Source organism: Tursiops truncatus, chromosome 4 (genome assembly GCF_011762595.2).
Source record: "Tursiops truncatus isolate mTurTru1 chromosome 4, mTurTru1.mat.Y, whole genome shotgun sequence".
NCBI classification, from domain to species: domain Eukaryota; kingdom Metazoa; phylum Chordata; class Mammalia; order Artiodactyla; family Delphinidae; genus Tursiops; species Tursiops truncatus.
This window is the reverse complement of record NC_047037.1, coordinates 130548510-130570078: the sequence shown is the minus strand read 5'-3', so window position 1 is coordinate 130570078 and position 21569 is coordinate 130548510. Positions and strand designations below refer to the sequence as shown.

At 40.6% G+C, this 21569-nt stretch overlaps 1 protein-coding gene across 11 annotated transcripts in view; it reads left to right on the top strand.

Annotated features, from left to right (window-relative positions):
- Nucleotides 1–21569, top strand: part of TIAM1 (TIAM Rac1 associated GEF 1) — a 504950-nt gene that overhangs the window by 466336 nt on the left and 17045 nt on the right. For all 11 annotated transcript variants that reach the window (XM_073804434.1, XM_073804432.1, XM_073804433.1 and 8 more), the window contains 6 exons: nucleotides 4520–4699; nucleotides 6013–6081; nucleotides 6394–6519; nucleotides 11903–12011; nucleotides 15478–15657; nucleotides 15754–15872. In XM_073804434.1, coding sequence (XP_073660535.1) covers nucleotides 4520–4699; nucleotides 6013–6081; nucleotides 6394–6519; nucleotides 11903–12011; nucleotides 15478–15657; nucleotides 15754–15872 — 783 coding nt within the window. The remainder of the gene's footprint in view (nucleotides 1–4519; nucleotides 4700–6012; nucleotides 6082–6393; nucleotides 6520–11902; nucleotides 12012–15477; nucleotides 15658–15753; nucleotides 15873–21569) is intronic.

Here is a 21569-nt window from a genome sequence, read left to right as displayed (position 1 = left end):
TGAGGGTCTCTGAAATTATGGAATATGTTACTTTGGTGTTTGTTTCCCAAAAAAGCTTAAATAAAGGCTATAAGATTTCAGGCCACTCTGGCCCCTTTTAAATCTGTGGGAAGTGTTAAATCGGTCAGACTCAAAGGACAGTTTTAGAACTCTGAACTCATCCCGAGATAGAAATTGCCTTTAGTGGTTGCATAACAGGAAGAGCTTTAACAGCTGGGTAGCTTGGGTTGGTAGTGTGTACTTGAAAGCCTACCCCCCTCTTTTTGTACTTTCTTTTCATCTTCCACAGGAAGAAAGTGATATTATAAACATTGAACTTCATGCAGACCTCAGTAAACGAGCCCATTTCCTCCTTCAGTTGTCATGTTCATTTCTGTGCGTTGGGTGGGTAACTCTTCATCCTGACAGTAGAACAGCTCTGCTACCCTTTAACAGTTTTAACTGGCAGCTCTGAAATGCCCATAAGCGCTTTTTGTGTCCATGGTGACTGATGGCAGTCCTCAAACGGGGAGAGGTTTGGACTTGGAGAAACTGTGTCTGTCTTCTTCCTTCCAGCAATCCTTTGCTACTTGTACCGATTCCAGGAAACTTGGCTTTTAGGAGCTATGTTGAGGACCTCTCATGGCAGCTCTCTTTCTGGGCTACGGTGCTTGATGTGCAAATGACCAGAATGCCATGTATCACTCAGTGGGAGAGTGAGGAAAGCACCGCACTCAGCTCCTTCTACATCCTATATCCTGGCCAAGCTACATGGAGAAGCTCCTAATGGGTTTTTTTAAATTAATTTTTATTGGAGCATAGTTGCTTTACAATATTGTGTTCGTTTCTACCGTACAGCAAAGTGAATCAGCTATACGAATCCATATATCCCCTCTTTTTTGGATTTCCTTCCCATTAAGGTCACCACAGAGCATTGAGTAGCGTTCCCTGAGCTATACAGTATGTTCTCATTAGTTATCTATTTTATACATAGTATCAATAGTGTATGTATGTCAATTCCAATCTCCCAGTTCATCTCCCCCCGCCGACCCCAGGTCCTAATAGGTTTTGATGCAGACAAGTTTGGCCACAGTATGGGGGCAGGGGGACTTAAGAACTGGGCCACAACATGTAAAATCTCTAGGTTAGAGGTATTCTAAAGGCGACCTGCATTTCATTTTTTGGGGGGGTAATATTTTAGTAAAACAAAATTCTCACACTTGATGATATCCTTTGAAGTTGTTTCCAAGCAAAAATTTCATTAAGAGCCTTATAAGTAATACTCCTTGACGATATATACAATATAACTTGTTATTCTGTCTTTTTGTTTGTTTATTTATTTTATTAAATTTATTTATTATTTATTTAGATAACATGGAATTGACAGTAAAAAGATTATGTCCATATTGACCCAGTTCCTTGGTAAACCTGAGAGTTTATAACTTGAATCAGAGAAGGGGCTTGCCAGTGGAGAAACTGCTTCCCCCCCACCCCCCGATAAATCTATCTTTGCTTAGGAAGGCTGTGTCTTATAAGGAAGGGATGCCTAAGGCTCTGAACTCTCAGAAGAGGACTCAAGGATATTTTTAGGTATCCCCTGGGATGCTAAAGGTATTTCCTAATATAATCCGGGAGGGGTGTGCCAGGAAGAAGGTGGGGAGCCTGGCTGTTTGACGGGGGGTTGGGTAGGAGATGGCTAGGTATAGAGCACTAGAGCCCTGGCCCTCATCTCACTAACCTGAGCTTTCCCTGAGTTTTTCCCTGAGCTTAAAACTCAGAATACTGAACCTTAGAGGTGGTGGACTTGACATAGGCAAAGTCAGGAACCCTACTCACACTCTTAAAAATGGAAACCTTAAAGTATTTATCGTGAAACGGAGGGAACGAAAACCCAGAAACTCCATGTCATGCCTTTCATTATTCAAGCCAGATATTGCTGAGAATGGCAACAAGTCAGCGTGGTGCAAATTGGGAGCACAAAGGGAAATGTCTTTTGAATTTCCTGCCTTTGATATGTCAGAGTCCCAAGGTTATAACTTGCCTTTTTCTTAAAGTGTGGGACATCCTTGGTGTAATCTGTGAGGACATTGGAGTTCTCATGGCAACTTGTCTAAATGATAAAACTGCAGAAAGGTCTCCTGTGTCTCTGATGGGAATATGGGAATGGATTTAGGTATCATGAGTAACAGCTGTGTTATTAATTTGTATGTAAATGACAGGCAGCTGTGGTTATTGTTGGGACATTTAGAAAAGCATTGTTTAAGCGAAGGTGCCAGTTATACATTTGTTGTTTTGATGAGTGACAAATCAAAGTGACAGAGGAGAGTTTGGGATTAGCTGGAGGGCAGGGCACTTAAGCTGTCAGCTGTTATCACACTGTCTTTCCTTGGGATTTTCATTTGGTGAGGCACAACCCCACTTCCATGATGTCTGTGTTATAATGCAGTTGCCTTTTACAGTTATCATGAGATCATCTAAAAGGCGTGTGGACGTTTTTGTTAAAATGGACCTACTTGTTCCTTTTTAATTATTAGGACAAAGCCATATTTAACTGTTTATATTGAATGATGACACTGAGTTTGTAAAACCCTAACATAACTAAATCAAACTGTTTATTTCTACTGAAACAGGCTGTGATTAAAAAAAGGAGTTTTTCTTTTTTAACAGCCTTATTGGGTTATAAGTCACATGCTTTACAGTTCAGCCCATTTGGGTGAGTTTTTCATCAGTCACCAAAGGGAGAATTCTTTGTGGGGATAGTCAGTGTCTGACACACTGATTCCGTAGGGAACATTTAACAGTGCCACTGACAGGTAACTAATACATCCCGGCATATAAGACCAGGATCTGCGCTAGCAATAAATAAGCTGTGTAACCATAAGAAAATTGGATCAATAATTACGTGGATTTGGGTCCTGGCTCTGCTCTTTCCTGTCATGACATTGCTGCTAATGCATCCTTGTTAAGTTCTGATTTCCCATGTCCTTGTCCTGTCTTTATTCCGGGCTTCCTTCCCTTTGGGCTATGCTAATGAGGGAAAGGCAATATGCTAATGAGGAGAAGGCATGCTAATGTTAGCTACCTTCCTCTGTGTTTAAGAATTACCCCCATGGGATACACTTGGTTTGGTTCCTCTGCCTACCACGAAATGCCAGCCTTGACTTTCAGCTCTTGGCACCAACAGTTGTTTTCGGCAGGATGGTCTTCTCAGGATGTTCGCTTTCAAGAGTGAGCAGGTGGGATACCCACCTACTCCCTCCTGAAAGTAATCCTTTATCTGCGCAGGTCTGTATTGGAAATACTTTGTGCCTAGGGGTGAATTGGACAATAGAAACAGGGAAGAGCAGTCCAAGAAGATATGCAAGGAGATATGCATGAGATATTTGCAGAGTGGTACATTCGAACAAATACTAATAAATTAATAAACTAGATGTTGTGCTACAAAATAGCCTTTGGAGTAATACCATAGAGAGCTTTAAAAAAATGCTAACACTTGCACATCCTGTCCTAGAGATTCGGATCGAATTGATCTGGATGGTGCACTGGGCACTGGGAGGTTTAAAAACTCCCCAGGTAATTCCTACATGCAACCAGGGTGGGGAATTACTGATTCCACAGGATTTTCAGTGGTCCATCTTCAACCCTTGCTTTGAAGAACTGTTTTGCATAACTTGAAAAGTTGGAATTTTAGAATTCTAGATTCCCAAACTTCCACCTGAATCATCCTGGACAGAGATTGGGTGGGGAGTGAGCTCTCCTATTGAGGTCTTTTTCAGGGGTCAATGCCCCTTAGTTTTAGTTGGAGGAGGGGGGAGGTGGTGGGTGCTGGTGGTGGTGGAATCTTTCTGCCTTGGAGAAGTTGGAGAGACAGAAACTTAAAAAATATATATATATGTATATATATATATATGTATATGTATATGTATATATGTATATATATATATATCCGTTGTTATCTAGAGAGTTGCCTCCGTGTCAACTTTTAATAGAGACAGAAGACTCTGCTTATAAAATCATCTTCCAGCTTTGCAAAGTAAATATGTATAGTGCAGTGAACTGAGAGTCTGATAATGAATTACCCTTGTATTTTGGGTGAAATGCACTTGTCCGTATCTTCCTCTCCTCATTGGAGAGCTTCTTGCAGAGTAATTAAGGACACAGGCTTTGAGCCATGCTGCCTGGTTCAGATCCGAGCTGTGCAATCTTGGATGAGTTACTTAACCTCTCCTGGCCTCTGTTGTCTCGACTGTAAAATAGGAATGATAATAGCCCTCACTTACCAAGTGGGAGGATTAAATGAATCAGACCAGTGCCTGGCATGCAGTGATCATTCAGTATATGTCAGCAGTTGTTATTATGGTTGTTATGAGCATTCAGTGAGCTCTCAGATGTGTGGAGCAATTTGGGGAAACGAGAGATGTGATTCATGTGTGGCAGTTCATTAACCAGGAAGAACATCTTTAGGAGGGACAGATGTCAGACAAGTCTCTCTAGTGAGGGATAACTTCGTCTGTCTTGCCTTTTCATCTGTGCTCTGAAGAGCACGGAACAGGTGGCCGCATTTTGCCGCAGTCTGCACGAGATGAACTCCTCTGACCCGAGCCCATCCCCCCAGGACTCTGCCGGGCCTCAGCTGGCCACCATGAGACAGCTCACGGACGCCGATAAGCTGCGCAAGGTCATCTGTGAGCTCCTGGAGACGGAGCGCACCTATGTGAAAGTACGTCTTCTCCTGCCCTGCATCCTTCCTTCCGTCCTTCGGAAGGATGCAGGCTCTGTGTTGATACTGATGTTGACTAACAGCAAAGCCAGATCACCGTCTTGAAGGGTATCTTGGTCTCTCTATGGAATTTGGCCTTGATTCTGAATGTTACGATCTCCTTTTGTGTTTTAGGGAAGCGTATCTATTCTTATAGCACTTCGTTGATATAAATAACTGATTGATTGACTCAGAAAGGAGATGATGGTGGATGTTAAGTGAACCTTCTGACCTTTCTAAATATGTTGTTGAGCTCATACTAAAATTGAATTCGTTTTTGACAAATTCAACTAGTAGTATCTTCACAATCTACTTTGAGTCTAGGCAGAAAGATATCAGGTCTGTTTTGTGTTATCATTTGTTCTGACATTTAGTTATATTCCTGAAACTATATCATTTGTTCCTATATAATTTATAATACATACAACTATTGTTTAAAAATGATTAAAGAAGACAATTTAAAAGTGATAAAAACTTTATTTAAAACTTTATTCATGAAGTGGACAGTCTCCTTTTGTAGAACTGTAAAATGGGACAGAAGGCAAGAAGCTTTCATAGGGTAAAGAATAAAGAACAAGGAAGAGACAAGTAGATAATACTTGATTGGCCGGGGCCACGTAGTCAACCTTGGTTGGGGTGAGAAGGCCCAGAGTTGGCCTGGCATTTGGAAATTGGCTGAGTGGATATACTACGTTCTGGTCAAGTGGTGTATTGACAGGCACACAAAAATGATCTAAATTTGGGTTTGCTGACCCGACACCCCAGGCAGAAATGGCTCCATCTTGGGCCTGGAAAGTTATTTCAACACTATATAATTTATAATATATTCCTATAACTATATAATTCATCTAATTATGATAATTGTATAATGATATACTCCTCTAACTGTATAATTTAGTTATGTTTAGTTCCATGTTACAATAGTATGATCTGTTTTAGTCTTTAAGTCAGAGGTCAGCAAGTTATGGTCCTTGGGCCAAATCCAACTCTCTGCCTGTTTTTACAAATAAAGTTTTATTGGAACACAGCCACACACATTCACTTATGTATTATTTATGCCACTTTCCTGTACAGCAGCAGAGTTAAATAGTTGCAACAGAGACCATATGGCCTGCAAAGTCTGAAATATCTTGAGAAAAGTTTGGCTCACTTCTGCCTCAATGGACCTCAGTGACGTAAAGACTGAAATGTTAGCATTTGGGACATAATTTTTTTTTCTTTAGATTCTTTATAGACTTTTAGATGTGCTAATCACATATTCTTTCAACCCTTAGGACTTAAACTGTCTCATGGAGAGATACCTAAAACCTCTTCAAAAAGAAACTTTTCTCACCCAAGATGAGGTATGGTGGCAATTGTCTGAACTTCGTGAGGGTCACACTATAGCTTGACTTGGTGAAGAGGAAGGACTGGGGAGTACACACAATACTGAAAGCATTTTGAATTCATTTAATTGTAATAAATAGATCAAATTATTGCCTGCGGAGCTCTTGGTGTGCACTTGGAGAGGAAGGAGGGAGCTGCCCCACCTTCTGGTGGTGGGAGCATTACCGTAATTTATAAATATGGGTAGAAAAACTTTGAAATCAGAAGCAAATAAAGGTTCTGCACACTAATGAAATACGGGGTTGATGAAATTCTTTTGCATTTTCCAGCTTGATGTGCTCTTTGGAAATTTAACTGAAATGGTAGAGTTTCAAGTAGAATTCCTTAAAACTCTAGAAGATGGAGTGAGATTGGTACCTGATCTGGAAAAGCTTGAGAAAGTTGATCAATTTAAGGTAAGTCTCATCCTCAAATAGTGTAAAGCTTCCTCTTAATGTCAAGGGTGGGCTATCCTATAGGTCAAGTCGAATCTCCTAATAACACATCGCAGGAGGCATTGTTGCCGTGGTCTTGAGTCTTCACTGAACTGCCAGTGGAGTCATTTCCTAAAGGGAGTCTGAGAGGGGAACGCACTGCATCTTGCTTTTCTGGCTGAGGTAGAACCAGTGCCACTGACTTGCATTAAACTGGTGTATCTGCTGCCTTCTGCTTTGGAAGATGTGCCTACCCTTTGTTCTGTTTATGTAGGGACCTTTAATACTTGCTATTAACAAATTAGACTAGCACTCTTGGTTTTCCAATAAACAAATTAACTTATCTTGTTCTGGGAAACTGGTTAATGGAAGTGCTTATCAATTATCTAGGAGGAAGACAATCTTCCAGCACACAATGTCCTTGTAGCCTTTTTTTTTTAAATTTATTTATTTTTTAATTTATTTTATTTTTGGCTGCGTTGGGTCTTTGTTGCTGTGCGTGGGCTTTTCTCTAGTTGCAGCGAGCGGGGGCTACTCTTCACTGCAGTGCACAGGCTTCTCATTGCGGTGGCTTCTCTTGTTGCGGAGCACAGGCTCTAGGCGCGCAGGCTTCAGTAGTTGCGGTGCACTGGCTCAGTAGTGGCTCCCGGGCTCTAGTGCGCAGGCTCAGTAGTTGCGGCGCACGGGCTTAGTTACTCCATGGCATGTGGGATCTTCCCAGACCAGGGCTTGAGCCCGTGTCCCCTGCATTGACAGGAGGATTCTTAACCACTACACCACCAGGGAAGCCATGTCCTTGTAGCCTTAGTGAGGATTTATGACTAGTACCTCAGTGAGGATGCTGACAGCTTGTCTCCTTCTCCTTGGTTGGCTTTCCCTTATTGCAGAAATTTCCTGTGCTGTGTTTCTGATTGACAAGCGTTCACTGATTTGTGCACAATGGTGTTGGCTTACATGTCACCCTCATGTACTTTTAAAAAACAGATTAATTGAGGTACAATTGATAGACAATACACTACATATATTTAAAGTGTACAGTTTGATGAATTTTGACATACATGTACACCTGTGAAACCATCACTTCAATCAGGATAATGAACACAATATCACCCCTAATTGTTGTTCCTGCTCTTTCGTGATTCCTCTCTCCTTCCTCTTTTCGGCTGCCTCTTAGCCACGGGCAACTATGTCTGCTTTCTGTGACTACAGATTAGTTAGCATTCTGGAATTTTATATAAATGGAAACGTATAGCATGTACACTTTTTTATGTGGTATCGTTTACTGTGTAATTATATTGAGTTCCATCCCTGTTGTTACATATACCCATGATTATTTTTTATTGCTGAGTAGTGTTCCATTGTGTGGATGCACTGCACTTTGTGATCCTTTCCCCTTTCTTGGGCATTTGGGTTTTTTCCAGTTTTTGGTGATTACACGTAAAGCTGCTGGGAACATTTATGTACAAGTTTTAGTATGAATATATGCTTCCATTTCTCTTGGGTAAATACCTAGGAATGGAATGGTTAGGTCATATGGTAAGTGTATGTTTAACGTTTTAAGAAACAGTGGAACTATTTTCCAAACCGGTTCCAGTGTACAGTCCCACCAGCTGTTCGTCCTCATTCTTACAACAAGGTCGGGTCACTCTTGAGTTTTAGCCATTTTAGCAGGTAGGTGGTGGCACTTCATTGTGGCTTTAATTTTAGTTTCTCTAATGACATGACTATGAGTATCTTTCTATGTGCTAATTTGCTTTCAATATATCCTCTTTGGTGAAGTGTCTTTTCAAATCATTTGCCCATTTATTATATTGGATTGTTTTCTTATTGTTGAGTTTTGAGAGTTCTTTGGAAATTTTGTGTATGAGCCCTTAACCGATATATGATTTGTAAATATTTTCTCCTTGTCATACAGTATCTCCCAAAGAGAAGTTTTTTTTTTTAAGTTGATTTCTTTTTTTTTAATTGAGTAGAGTTGATTTACAATGTTATGTTAGTTTCAGGTGTATAGCAGAGTGATTCAGTTACACACATACATACGTATACGTCTGTTCTTTTTCAGAGTCTTTTCCCTTATAGGGTTATTACAAAATATTGAGTATAGTTCCCTGTGCTATACAATAGGTCCTTGTTGGTTATATATTTTATATATGGTAGTATGCATATGTTAATCCCAACCTCCTAATTTATCCCTCCCCTGAGAAGTTTTTATTTTTTAATGAAATCCAAGTTTTCAAATTTTTTCTCTTTTGGGTCATACTTTTGCTGTCTTATCTATGAACTCTTTGCCTAAACCAGGGTCATAAAGATTTTCTCCTAAAAGTTTCATAATTTGGGGATTTATATTTAGGTCTCTGATCTGGTGTGAATCAAAGTCAATTTTTTTGCATATGAATATTTAATGTTTCTAGCACTATTTTTTGAAATGACTATCCTTCAGTCCTTTTCCACTGAATTGCTTTTGTGCTTGTGTTGAACTTGGGTTCAGTTGTCCATATAGGTGGGAACCCTCATACACTTTGACTCTCTTCTAACACTTGCAGAAACCTGGCTGTGTAATGTTAGTATGTATACAGGTTTGTAGGATGAGATGAAGACTACCCCTTCGATATATTTTTGTGTGTCATCTCTTTACAGTCCCTCTGCAACAGGAGTCATTTAGAATGCACACACATATTCATACACATAAGCATATGGACATATATTCATGTATAGTTCTCTATTTTTATTTGGATGTAATTTTAGACTTACAGAAAGGTTGCAAGGATAGTATAAAGAATTCCCAGATAGCCTTCTCCCAGCCTTCTTCCAAATGTTAACACATTTGCTTTATCCTTTCTCTCCCTACCTATTTCCTTTATGTGTGTGTGTGTGTGTGTGTGTGTGTTTCTCTGTATATAGAATATTATTGTTTTCTCTGAACCATTTAAGTGTAAGTTGCAGGCTTAATATCCCTTTAACCCTAGCTACTGCATATAGTTCATTTTTGTGTGTTCAGAAATTGCTTGTGTTAGTTCGTTTTTCTTCTCTTCAGGGTAGTTGGTCATACTGTCCATTTGAAGTACAGTGTGGTTCATTGATAAATTAATTAATAGGATATTAGAACACCATGATAAGGGCCAGTAGTTTGTCAGTTAATCAAAAAGTTGCTTAATGTGGAACATAATAAAAATGCGGACAGACCGGAAAACATTTGGTTTTAATCTAAAATATCTAACATTCATTCTATTCATGTAGCAGGCTTTTGCTGTGAGTCCAGTTCTTTGCGTTTAGAGTCAGTTGATCACTTCAGGAGAGTTTAGTTATCAGAACGGTGATATGAACATAACTGTGTTGTGAGCAGAGTTCTTCTAGGGAGGGGTTGGTGCGTGATCCTTTTAGCAAGTTTACTCTAAGCAGTCAGTGCTGTAAATTCCATTTAAGTGGAACTTTCTTCCCCGACCTTCATTTCACTAATTTAGTGCCTCATCTGACCCTCTCCATTCCATCTGTCAGACATGACAACTGGTGCACATTCAATAGTCTTGGCCCCGGGGCTGCTCTCTGGCACTTCTGAGTTGGCTTCTGGACAGTCAGCGTTCACTCTTAAACCTGTTGCTGTTGGTTTCCGCCATTGCTGCTTCATTTAAATCCTGATTATATATTTGTCAAAAATATAAACACTTGTTAAAATATTCAAATTGTGTTGCCTAAGACAGTATTAGAAAAAAAAATTGGTCCTGAGGTCAAATAAGTTTTGATAAAATTTCCCCTTGGAAGTTTGCAGTGTCCGTCAGCCAGTGAGAGGCTCTGGGAAGTCCTGCAGAAGAGAAACACAGGGGAAATGCAGCCTTTGTGTAGAAACCCCTCATGTTTGTGCACACTTTGTGCTCTGAGATCATTTTTTAAGGCTGGAAGAAGAAATGAATACCTTAATGTTCTGTCTGTGTTTGCTGTATGGTATGTGCCTAGTAAATATAAAGTTAAATGAATGGCTTGATATGGCTAAAGTAAGACATTACAATCGAGCTTTTTCTTCTATATTTTTTCTCATTTGATTGTTGAATATAGCTCAAAGGATGACTATACCTACAGAGTCAGACTGCCCCTCCCAAAACCCTCTCGGTCAAGGGGGTGAGGTTTGGGAGGGATGGGGCTTGAGAAGTAAAGGAGGAAAAATACAACATGTAGGAAAATAATTTAGGCCTCTAATTACCAGTTATGTGTGGTTCATAATAAACCTTTTTTGTTTTTAATATTCTATCAGATTTCTCTACATTGTTCATTCAATAAAGTGCACTTTGTGGAACCCAATTTATCACTCAAATCCAAAACACACATACATGGAGTCTAAAAAATAAAAAGTGGTTCTGAAGAACCTAGGGGCAGGACAGGAATAAAGACGCAGATGTAGAGAATGGACTTGAGGACACGGGGTGGGGGAAGGGTAAGCCGGGACGAAGTGAGAGAGTGGCATGGACATATACACACTACCAAATGTAAAACAGATAGCTAGTGGGAAGCAGCCACATAGCACAGGGAGATCAGCTCGGTGCTTTGTGTCCACCTAGAGGGGTGGGATAGGGAGGATGGGAGGGAGACGCGAGAGGGAGGGGATATGGGGATATGTTTATATGTATAGCTTCTTTTTTTGCTTTGAACATACGTTTTAAATTTTAAATTTAAATAAGCAGTAGCTCTTTCTGAACTAGAATAGATCATTGTGAAACCTCATAGATACTTTTCTGAGGCCTGTTACATATATTTCTATAAAATGTGTAAGATAAAAAGTATCCCACCTCAGGCATATTAAATTCCTAATAGGGAAAGTCTCCACCTAGTTTTGATCCTGTTGGGGCAGAGGGTATGGCCTGGGAGACAGTACTAATTCCTTAGTTGAGTCTATTTCTTATGTTCTTATCTATTCCTGCTAGAAGAGAGCATGGCATTGGAGAGGGTGGAGTTAGTGATGTGTTTTCTATTTCGGGAGATATATGCGTTTCCTGCCTTTATTTGGTTTGTCACTTCTACCTCCCAACAGGAACTAATGAGAGAATTCAGATTTCTGTCTTTTCCAAAATGCCGTATCTACTTTCTCGGTAACATTCAAACATCCCAGATAGGTCACTGAAAGACACAAGCCTGGAAAACCAGTGACATCTTGACTGTAATTACCGAGAAAGCCAAATCCAGCATCTATTACACCAACATGTAAACCCACACACGTTCCCATAGGCCATCAGTGAGCTGAGACAGGCTGTGACAGGTGTGAGTGGTGCTGATTTGTGGGGAGAGTCAGGCAGCTGCGAGCTCCCTGCTATATCCTGCTGATATTTCCACATGAGGAGGACCCTAACCTAACTGCATTGTTTCTTGTTAAATCCAGAAGGTGCTCTTCTCTCTGGGGGGATCCTTTCTGTATTATGCCGACCGCTTCAAGCTCTACAGTGCCTTCTGTGCTAGCCACACGAAGGTCCCCAAGGTTCTGGTGAAAGGTAAGGCCTGGGAGGACTGGGTAGCAGGTGGGCCTGTTCATTGTCAGTTCACATCTGTGTGGCCAACTGTGGTTGGGGGCTTTTGGACAGAAATCGGAGTCATTGTTGTGCCGGATGGATGTTCCAACAGGCCACAAATTAAGGGTATGGTTGTTCCTCGGTATCTGTGGGGGATTGGTTCCAGGACCTGCCCCCGGCCCCCCGCATGGATACCAAAATTCGAGGATGCTCAAGTCTGTTATATAAAGTGCGTAGTGTGTGCGTATAACCTGTGCACATCCTCCCGTACACTTTAAATCATCTCTAGATTATTTATAATACCTAATAAAATATAAGTGCCATGTAAATAGCTGTCCGTGTGCAGTGTATTCAAGTTTTGCTTTTTGGAACTTTCTGGAATTTTTTTTTCCCAGATATATCCTATCCATGGTGAGTTGAATTCACAATGCAGAACCTGTGGATAGAACCTGTAGATACGGGGGCCCGGCTGTACTGAGAAATGAAATGCATTATATCTTGAATTAACAGTTTTGTCAATTTTCTTACCATCAACGTTTTGACTCAGTTATTTGGGGCCAGAATTGATGAGTCATTTTGCAATTATGCAGAAACGTAGGGAGTTTAGAATTCCCCTGCTTTATTTCTATTTTTCATTAATTTTGTTATAACCTACCACACTTCATATACCTTTTTCTGGCATTTCATTTTTCCCTCACCTATTTTTGTTCTCAGGTGTGTGCTAATAGTCACCACCATCACTACTAAAATTGTTTCAATTATTTACAAAAATCATTCCAGCTGTAATTATATTTTGCATGGAAAAGAACAGAATTTTTAGATTGGCAAGCTGCTGTTCCTAAGTGTTCTAGGAAGATGATGGGGTGTTCGGAGAGTCTCCAGAGAGTTGTTTCGCTTCCATAGTTCTGCATGTGACTGTTGATAGGTTCAAGGATTAGAGAAACATGTCCTTGGTAAACAGTAGAACCAATAGAAAGTTCGATTTCAAAGAATCTCTGGCAATCAGCCTGCTCTTCTTTAACACTTTACTGTGGCTGCCATGTAAACAGCTGCTGAATTTGTAAGTAATTTACTTATATTTATGTTTGTTGCCAAAGAGAACTAGCTTGATTTAATTCAAAACATATTATAATAAACATTAATACAACACAGGTCTCTGGACAACAAAAGATCCTGCCCTAGATAATGCCATACTTAATGATAGTCGTAGTCTAGGCAAAAGAGTTCTACTTCAGCACAAAAATTTAAAGGGAACCTGGGAATTTCCTTGTCCTGCTGTAGGACAAGGAAATTGTCCCGCTGTATGGCCTAGTCTGTGGTTTTGCACATGCTGAATTGGTCATATAGTTCTGTGTGTGTGCATCTTTTTAAACTTTAATTGAATGCTATGTTATGAGAGTTTTTAACATAACAGTGTTAGAGCACTTTGCTCTATGGTAAAATTATATACTCATGAGAGTTCTTAAAGCAATTGTGTTATTTTTAATCCTTTGATTAGATTAAATTCTGCCCCTATAGATTTTTAAAATTCAAAACCATTATTTGTTGCACCTGAAAAATATTAGAAAATCCTTCAAAACCATCCCTTAAGACATTAGGTGTGACCCACAATTTTCTAATGGCCAGATGTGCCAAGAAGATGAAGAGAACTCTTTGAGGACAAATAGCCTATGATTCTTAACAGACTCCCATCTAGGTTGCATGGGAGTGATGCCCTTTACCGCTCAAAGAGCTGAGAACCGTGCCCTCTTTTGCCCTGATGTGTGAAATACACTTGATGGGTTAAACGCACATGGACGTGTTTTTGGGCATGAGGACTTCAGGGGGAATTCCTAGGCCCCTTATGGGCATGGACCAAGACTTGGGATGTCCACGGAAGCTGCAGCCTCCGCATGCATCAGCTCTGGGCCTGGGCTCGCTTCCGAGGCCATGGGCTTCTTCTCAGTCACCTCATTCCCAGTCTTCTTTCCCTTCAAGGATTTGGTGGCTGGACCCGTGGAGTCTGATTGCTCTTAATGGGGCTTAAACAGATGAAAAGATTGTAGTCTTTCCAAGGCCTTCCCCACATGATTGCTGTTTTTCTTAATTGAATAAAGATACTGAGAAGAATCATGTTACAGTTTCATGGTGTCCTTTTATAACATCTTCTGTTCTTAGCTCACATTCCTAATTACTGGAGACGGAAATATATTTTTATCAGAAGCTTAAAAAATATATGCCTACAGTTAGTCACTTTGATATATTGTCCTTTCTTCTAACCATTCTTTGCCCTCACTTCAGCCTCTCTCTCTGCCATTTCTTTGCACCTGGAGGGCGTAAGTCGTGTCTTCCTAATTATCCACTGGCAGGTACCTTTGTAATTGTCTGGGGACCCACAACTCCCCAGGGCTGCTTTTCAGCCCCGCTGGGACACAGATAAATGCTCAGCTGGTGAGGAAAGTGCTGCCTGAGTTACCTTAGGTCAGATGTATGTTTCCCTCTGAAATAAATCCTAATAGCTCGTATCACCGAATTAACATAGAACAGATCTTAAAAGGCGTTCACTGCAGGGGATCAGCCTTGCTCCACTTACCAGAGCTGCAAGGTGCCGCTGCTGCTTTTTATTTTCCTGCCTTTTCTCAAAAGAGGTTCTACCAGCAAGGAAATGCTTGAAGGATTAGAAAAACTGGCGTAAGGAGTGTTTTCAAACGTAGGCTTTCATATTATTCAGACATGGTGAGGCCAACAGATCAGGAGACAGTTGCCATCAGAAAGATAGTTTGTTACTCACGGCTCCCAAGAGAAGGGGGAGCACTACGCCATGCAGGGCCATGGGGGGAAGCACCACAGCCCACCAGGAGACAGGATGAGTGAGGGGGAAGACATGGGCAAGACCCTTTATTGTGGTTTCTGCAGGAAGGAGTGGGTGAGGCAGGGTAAACAGGTTTAGGATTGGGTAATTTGAATAATCTCAGCAGGCTCTGGGGTGGAGGGGCAGGGGAGATAGTGGCCTAGAAAACGCTAACAGAAGAGGGAAGGAGGCAGGTGGCTCTGCACTGGTTGGCTTGCATGTGAAAGGCATGCTTCCAACTGAGTCCTTTACCATCTAGGAAGTGGCTAGCTCTGAGATGGGCAGTTTCCCCAGGGTCTGTAAGGCCTCAGACGTCAAAGTATCAGAATAAGAAGACATTCTTAATGCAAGGACGATGAACAGCAGCCCCTGAAAGTCCATGTGTATGAGATTGACAGACTCTGCTATCCCTTAACTCACTGGGCCGCCCCTCAAATAAACAAATAAATCTGATGGACAGGCCCTTCCAGTTGTGCCTCTGAGCCCTCTTTCCCCCCTCTGACAACTCACTGGACTCTCAGTCCTGTGAAAAGGCACCTTGGAATTAGTGAGTGAAATTGTGAGAAAGGGAGTCATTTCGACATCCTGCCCAGACAACCTGTATTTAAACTCTTCCAGCCAAGATGGACGCGGCTTTCAAGGCGTTCCTGGATGCCCAGAACCCGAAGCAGCAACACTCGTCCACTCTGGAGTCTTACCTCATCAAGCCCATCCAGAGGATCCTCAAGTACCCACTTCTGCTGAAGGAGCTTTTTGCTCTGACGGACGCGGAGAGTGAGGAACACTACCACTTGGATTGTGAGTCATGGGCCCCTGAGATCCGCTCCTTGCTCGGGTCTCCACGAGAGCCTTTAAACAGCCTTTTCATTTATTTCATGACCTGTTTTCTTCTAGTGGCCATCAAGACTATGAATAAGGTTGCAAGTCATATCAATGAAATGCAGAAAATCCATGAAGAATTTGGGGCTGTGTTTGACCAGCTGATTGCTGAACAGACCGGTGAGAAAAAAGAGGTAAGGACCCCCACTTCTTCCCAGCACACCTATCCATAGAGCTGGGCTGGTTTGTTTCTTTTTAAGGTGCTATTTGTAAGTAAAAGAGTTACAAGGATAGTGTTTTTGTGGGTGAAACCTTTTTTTAAGTTAAAGTATAATTAATTTACAGTGTTGTGTTAGTTTCTGGTGTACAACAAAGTAATTCAGCTTCTTTTTGAGATTCTTTTCCATTGTAGTTAATTACAGGACATTGGATATAGTTCCCTGTGCTATACAGTAAGACCTTGTCATTTATCTATTTTAAATATTAGTAGTTTGTATCTGCTAATCCCAAACTCCTAATTTTCCCATCTCTCTCCCCCCTACTTTCCCTCTGGTAATCGTAAGTTTGTTTTATATGTCTCTGAGTCTGTTTCTGTTCTGTAAATCAGTTCATTTGTATCATTTTTTAGATTCCATATATAAGTGATGCCATACGATATTTGTCTTTCTCTGTCAGACTTACTTCACTTAGTGTGATAACCTCTAGGTCCGTCCATGTTGCTGCAAATAGCATTATTTCATTCTTTTTTATGGCTAAGTAATATTCCATTGTGTATATGTACCACATCTTCTTTATCCATTCCTCTGTCAATGGATATTTAGGTTAATTCCATGTCTTGGCTATTGTAAATAGTGCTGCAGTGAACATTGGGGTGCATGTATCTTTTCGACTTAGAATTTTCTCCAGACATATGCCCAGGAGTGGGACTGCTGGATCATATGGTAGTTCTATTTTTAGTTTTTTAAGAAACCTCCATACTGTTTTCCATAGTGGCTGCACCAGTTTACATTCCCATGTTGGTGGAACTTTTATCCTTTACGCAAGGCTACACTGTGAATTTTCTTTCTCAGCTGAATTATTTCTTAATATAGGAAACATGTCCTGATTCCACCCCTTCACCCTCGAGACCTCTGGTTTTGTTTTGTGTTAAATGTGAGAGTGAATTTCCATGACCGTAACTTGGGCTGTTTCTCTAAACACCAATGAAGGCGGAGGCTATATCCCCAGAGATTAGAATAATAACCGGCATGTAGTATGTACTCAATAAATACTTGTTGAGTGAATGAAAGTTTCAAATGACTATGAATCTTTTTTTTTTAAGTCTGCCTGAAAATCTACTTAGAAGAATTAGTCACAGGAACAGATATACTTGAGAAAACCGTAGCATGAACTCTAAGTTGTGCCTGAGTTATTGAGAAGAGCTTATGTGAATAAAAATGCTGATAATATTAAAATGAATCAGTATATCATTACAGATATGATATGTAATGATATTCATCCGTGCCTCTGTACCTCACGATTTGATTGGAATATTGTCCTCGTTTTGCTTTCTGCCTCAAAAAAGGAGACAAGCTGGGAGGGAACTATGAAGAAAAACTCTCTTGCTGTGATTGGAAAGAGGGGGAAGGGCAGTGGGGCGGTGGGGGAGAGAATGGGTGTAAGGCTTGGTTGTTTAGTCTAGACGTGAAAACAGCCTTATCTTCAGAGGTATAAAGGGTTATTATCTAGGTTCACGTTTATGTCCTCAGTGAAACAAAACAAGGTTTCGGACTACTAAAAGATTTTTCAGAAAAAGGTAAATTCATGATATCTCATAGAGATGTACAAGTGAACACATATGAAGGAATTTATTTTACTCAGATGATGTGAGGGAACCAGACAGTCAAAATAGCACAGGTATATGTATGAAGTGAAGAAATGTCAAGATGATTTGTGAATGGAGACAAATTGGTTTCTCTACAGCACGAGGAAGTCGCTACCAGACTAGAGAGAATTTATACATTTATCTGTTACCTACGCCTTACGAAGAGTGGCAAAGGAGTTCAAAGGCTCATAGATACAGGGCTGGACTCTGATAGCCCAGGAGGGTGTGCATAGTTTTCCACTGAAATACAATTTATTTTTTCAACATGGATATTTCAGGCAGAGCGTGAGAATGTTCTCAGTCTACCAGGCAGATAATTTAATCTATCAGAGTGTAGAAAGGATGGACACTGCTACTCTTGATTTAGTTCCCATTTTCTTGTAAAACTATTATAGTAAGAAAAACATACTATGTTTATTAAAGAAAAGGGCAAACCTCAGAGAAAGGCAAGGAGAAAAATTATCTATGATCTCAAAACGTAAAACCTCTTGATCTTTTGGTGTTTATTTTAATTTTTACAAAAGTATGTATATTATATACTTGAATATTAAATATAGTTCTTTATATATTCTTGAATATTTTGGAAGTTATTTTGTACCTTGAAATTTTTTATAGTGAACAAAGAATTATTTAATTTTCATGTTATTTTAAATGATTCAAAAGAATCCTTGAAATTATTGTAGAATATTTTATTGTGTGATTGAACAATGATTTACTTAATTCCTATTGTCAGGCAGTTCGCTTGGCTTCATTTATTGATGACTATGAATAATACTGCAGACGTTTTAGATCATAAGGCTTCTTCCATCCTGTATTTTAGTTTATTTCATTTTGACAGGAGTGAATTTTATTGGGTCATGGAAATGAATAATTTCAGTGTATTTCATTATATTTTTCATTATATTCTGAATTGATTTCTGAATTTTAATGAGAGCAAAGCACCATTATGCTAAAGACTAGAAGGTGATATGGATAGATTGCAAAGACTTTAGAAAAAAAGATGAATACGATTCAAAAGTCAGAGACTATAAAAGGGGATATGGCTTTGGTGAGACTGCCTGTCCTCTAAAATAAAATTCTGTCAACCAAGTAAGAAATCTTTCCAACGAGGAACAAAGAGATACAGTGCTATACACAGCAGTCTCTTGTGAGCAGAGATTTTGTTAGGAAAAAAAAAAAAAGTGCAAAAGATGGAAGGAGGGACATTTGATCATATACCAGTATTACAGGGTAGGAAAGTCCTATATCAGTATTAGGATGTCTGAAGACCGGAAAAATGAAGGCTTGGAGAGGATACCAGAGAGAGCGCTGAAAGATTATGTCTTAGCACTATAGGAAGAATAAGAAAGAAATAGGCCCCTAAAAGGGGCCATAGGTATTGTAGCCAAATACAAATTGATTACTCAAAGAAAATGACTCAGATCTACTTGATCTCTTTTTTTCTCCATAGAAGAGAATGGTCTTCTAACTGGAAAGGATAGAGTGGTCTTGATTCCACAAAAATGAAACCACAGGGAGAACGGTCCTGGGGAAATAGGATGCTCTGTGCCAACATCAGTTATAATTCTGCAACAGTACTTACAGCAAGCAGTATATTGGAACAGCCATGGAAACAGCCTATAGAGGCAGACATTTACAAGTTATGGCCTGATTTTCACAAAGGTGATTCCTGATCCTTGAGTAACCTTTTAATGGCAATATCCAGGAAAAAACCTAGACTGGTACTGTGAACAGTTGGTAAACAGGAATGGGAATATTTATCAGTATCTACTGGGAATGGTAGGTCTATACTGAAATGGTAACATTCCAGGGACACAGAGTACCTGATGCTATCACCAACCAACTGTCCCCAGGAGGTCCCTGAAGACAGATATCCACAGAGGACAAAGAAACATTTTATGATGAAGCTGGACCTTCAGTCCCTACCCCGTGTTAAACTCTAGGGAGTTGGGCTGGACCACACAGAGCAAGCATCCCTCTTGCCTAGGTCAGATGAAGAAAAGGCCAAGGAGGGCATTTCCCCTTAAAAGAAGGGCTCGGAAAACCTGACTCAGCAAGGCATCCCAGTCCTTGTTGGGGTAGAGGCCTTTTAGCGGAACTCAGTCTCAGAGTTGTTTTTTTGTTTTGTTTTTTTTGCGGTACGCGGGCCTCTCACTGTCGTGGCCTCTCCCGTTGCGGAGCACAGGCTCCAGACGCGCAGGCTCATTGGCCACGGCTCACAGGCCCAGCTGCTCCGCGGCACGTGGGATCTTCCCGGACCAGGGCACGAACCCGCGTCCCCTGCATCGGCAGGCGGACTCTCGACCACTGTGCCACCAGGGAAGCCCAGTCTCAGAGTTTTGATAGGATGTTGGAAAGGGGACCAGTGGAAGGCCAGGGGAGAGGCTGTTGGCCAGAGGGAGCAGCCCTGACCCCCTTAATACATTTACAGTGTGGAAACTTGTCAAGAGAGAGGAACCATGTGCACTGGGACTGTATCAGCCTGTTTTTACCAGGTAACAAAGAACTAAAAATCTTAGTGTTCACTACAGCAAGTACTTGTATTTCACTCACAGGGTGTGGGTCAGGTGGGCTTTGGCTCGTCTTGGTGAGCTTCAGAGCTTAGGTCTCAGCGTGTTCCATGTCTCTTCATTCTGGGATCCAGGCTGAAGCAGCAGTGATTGTCTTGAGCATGTCCTTTCCATGGCTGGAAGGCAGAAGCTTATGAGGGCTGGTAGAAACTTCTGATACCAAGTCCACGGCCCAACTCATATGGCCAAGCCCAGAGACTTTGGGGCTTAGCGTAGTCTAGTGGGAAGTACTAGAAAATCACATGGTGGAAGGTGGAGATACATAGAGGGAGGAAGTAGAGTTTGGGTAATGATCTACCCCAGTGATCTTTAATCACTTTTTAAAAATGGAAGTATAGTCGATTTACAATTTTGTGTTAATTTCTGCTATACAGCAAAGGAAATCAGTTATATATGTACACTCTTTTTTAATATTCTTTTCCATTATGGTTTATCACAAGATATTGGATATAGTTCCCTGTGCTATACAGTAGGACCTTGCTGTTTATCCATCCTATATATCCTAGTTTGCATCTGCTAACCCCAAACTCCCACTCCATTTCCCCACTCCCCTTGGCAGCTACAAGTCTGTTCTCTATGTCTGTGAGTCTGTTTCTGTTTCATAGATAAGTTAATTTGTGTCATAGTTTAGATTCCACATATAGGTGGTATCATATGGTATTTGTCTTTCTCTTTCTGACTTATTTTAGTTAGTATGATAATCTCTAATTCCATCCATGCTACTGCAAATGACATTGTTTTGTTCTTTTTTTATTGCTGAGTAGTAGTCCATCGTATATATGTACCACATCTTCTTTATCCATCCATCTGTTGATGGACACTTAGGTTGTTCCTATGTCCTGGCTATTGTATCAATAAATAGCACTGCAATGAACATAGGGTTGCATGTATCTTTTTGAATTATAGTTTTGTCTGGATATATGCCCAGGAGTGGGATTGTTGGATCATATGGCATTTAATCACTTTTAAAAACATTCCCTCTAAGGCTGTGGACCAGAATGGTTCCAAGGAATTTGACTTATGTATGTACCACTCCGCTGTGGTGTGTGGGGCGTGGATAGTGGAGACTATATAGTTCCCTTAGTGTATACTCACCTGGGTGTTTGGTTGACTAGTTACTTAATATGTACAAAGTAATACAGTTGCTTAATGTTTTTAACCATTGACGGTACTACTAATAATATTGCTCAATAATAATTGGAGTAATTATTAATTATTATAATGATCCCAACCATTATAGTGGCAGCAATACCACTGTATTCTGTACTGCTGGAACCCCATCTGCAGCACTGTAGCCTGACCTGGTGGCTTGAGAAGGGCAGTGTCAAATGACACCGTGCCCCATGGAGGGCTGCGCGGCAGCTGTTGTATCTAGAAACCCAGTCAGATCAAAAGCAGCAAAAAAAAAACAAACCCAGAGCCATTTGTCCTTGAAGCTCAACATCAAGTTTTCAAAT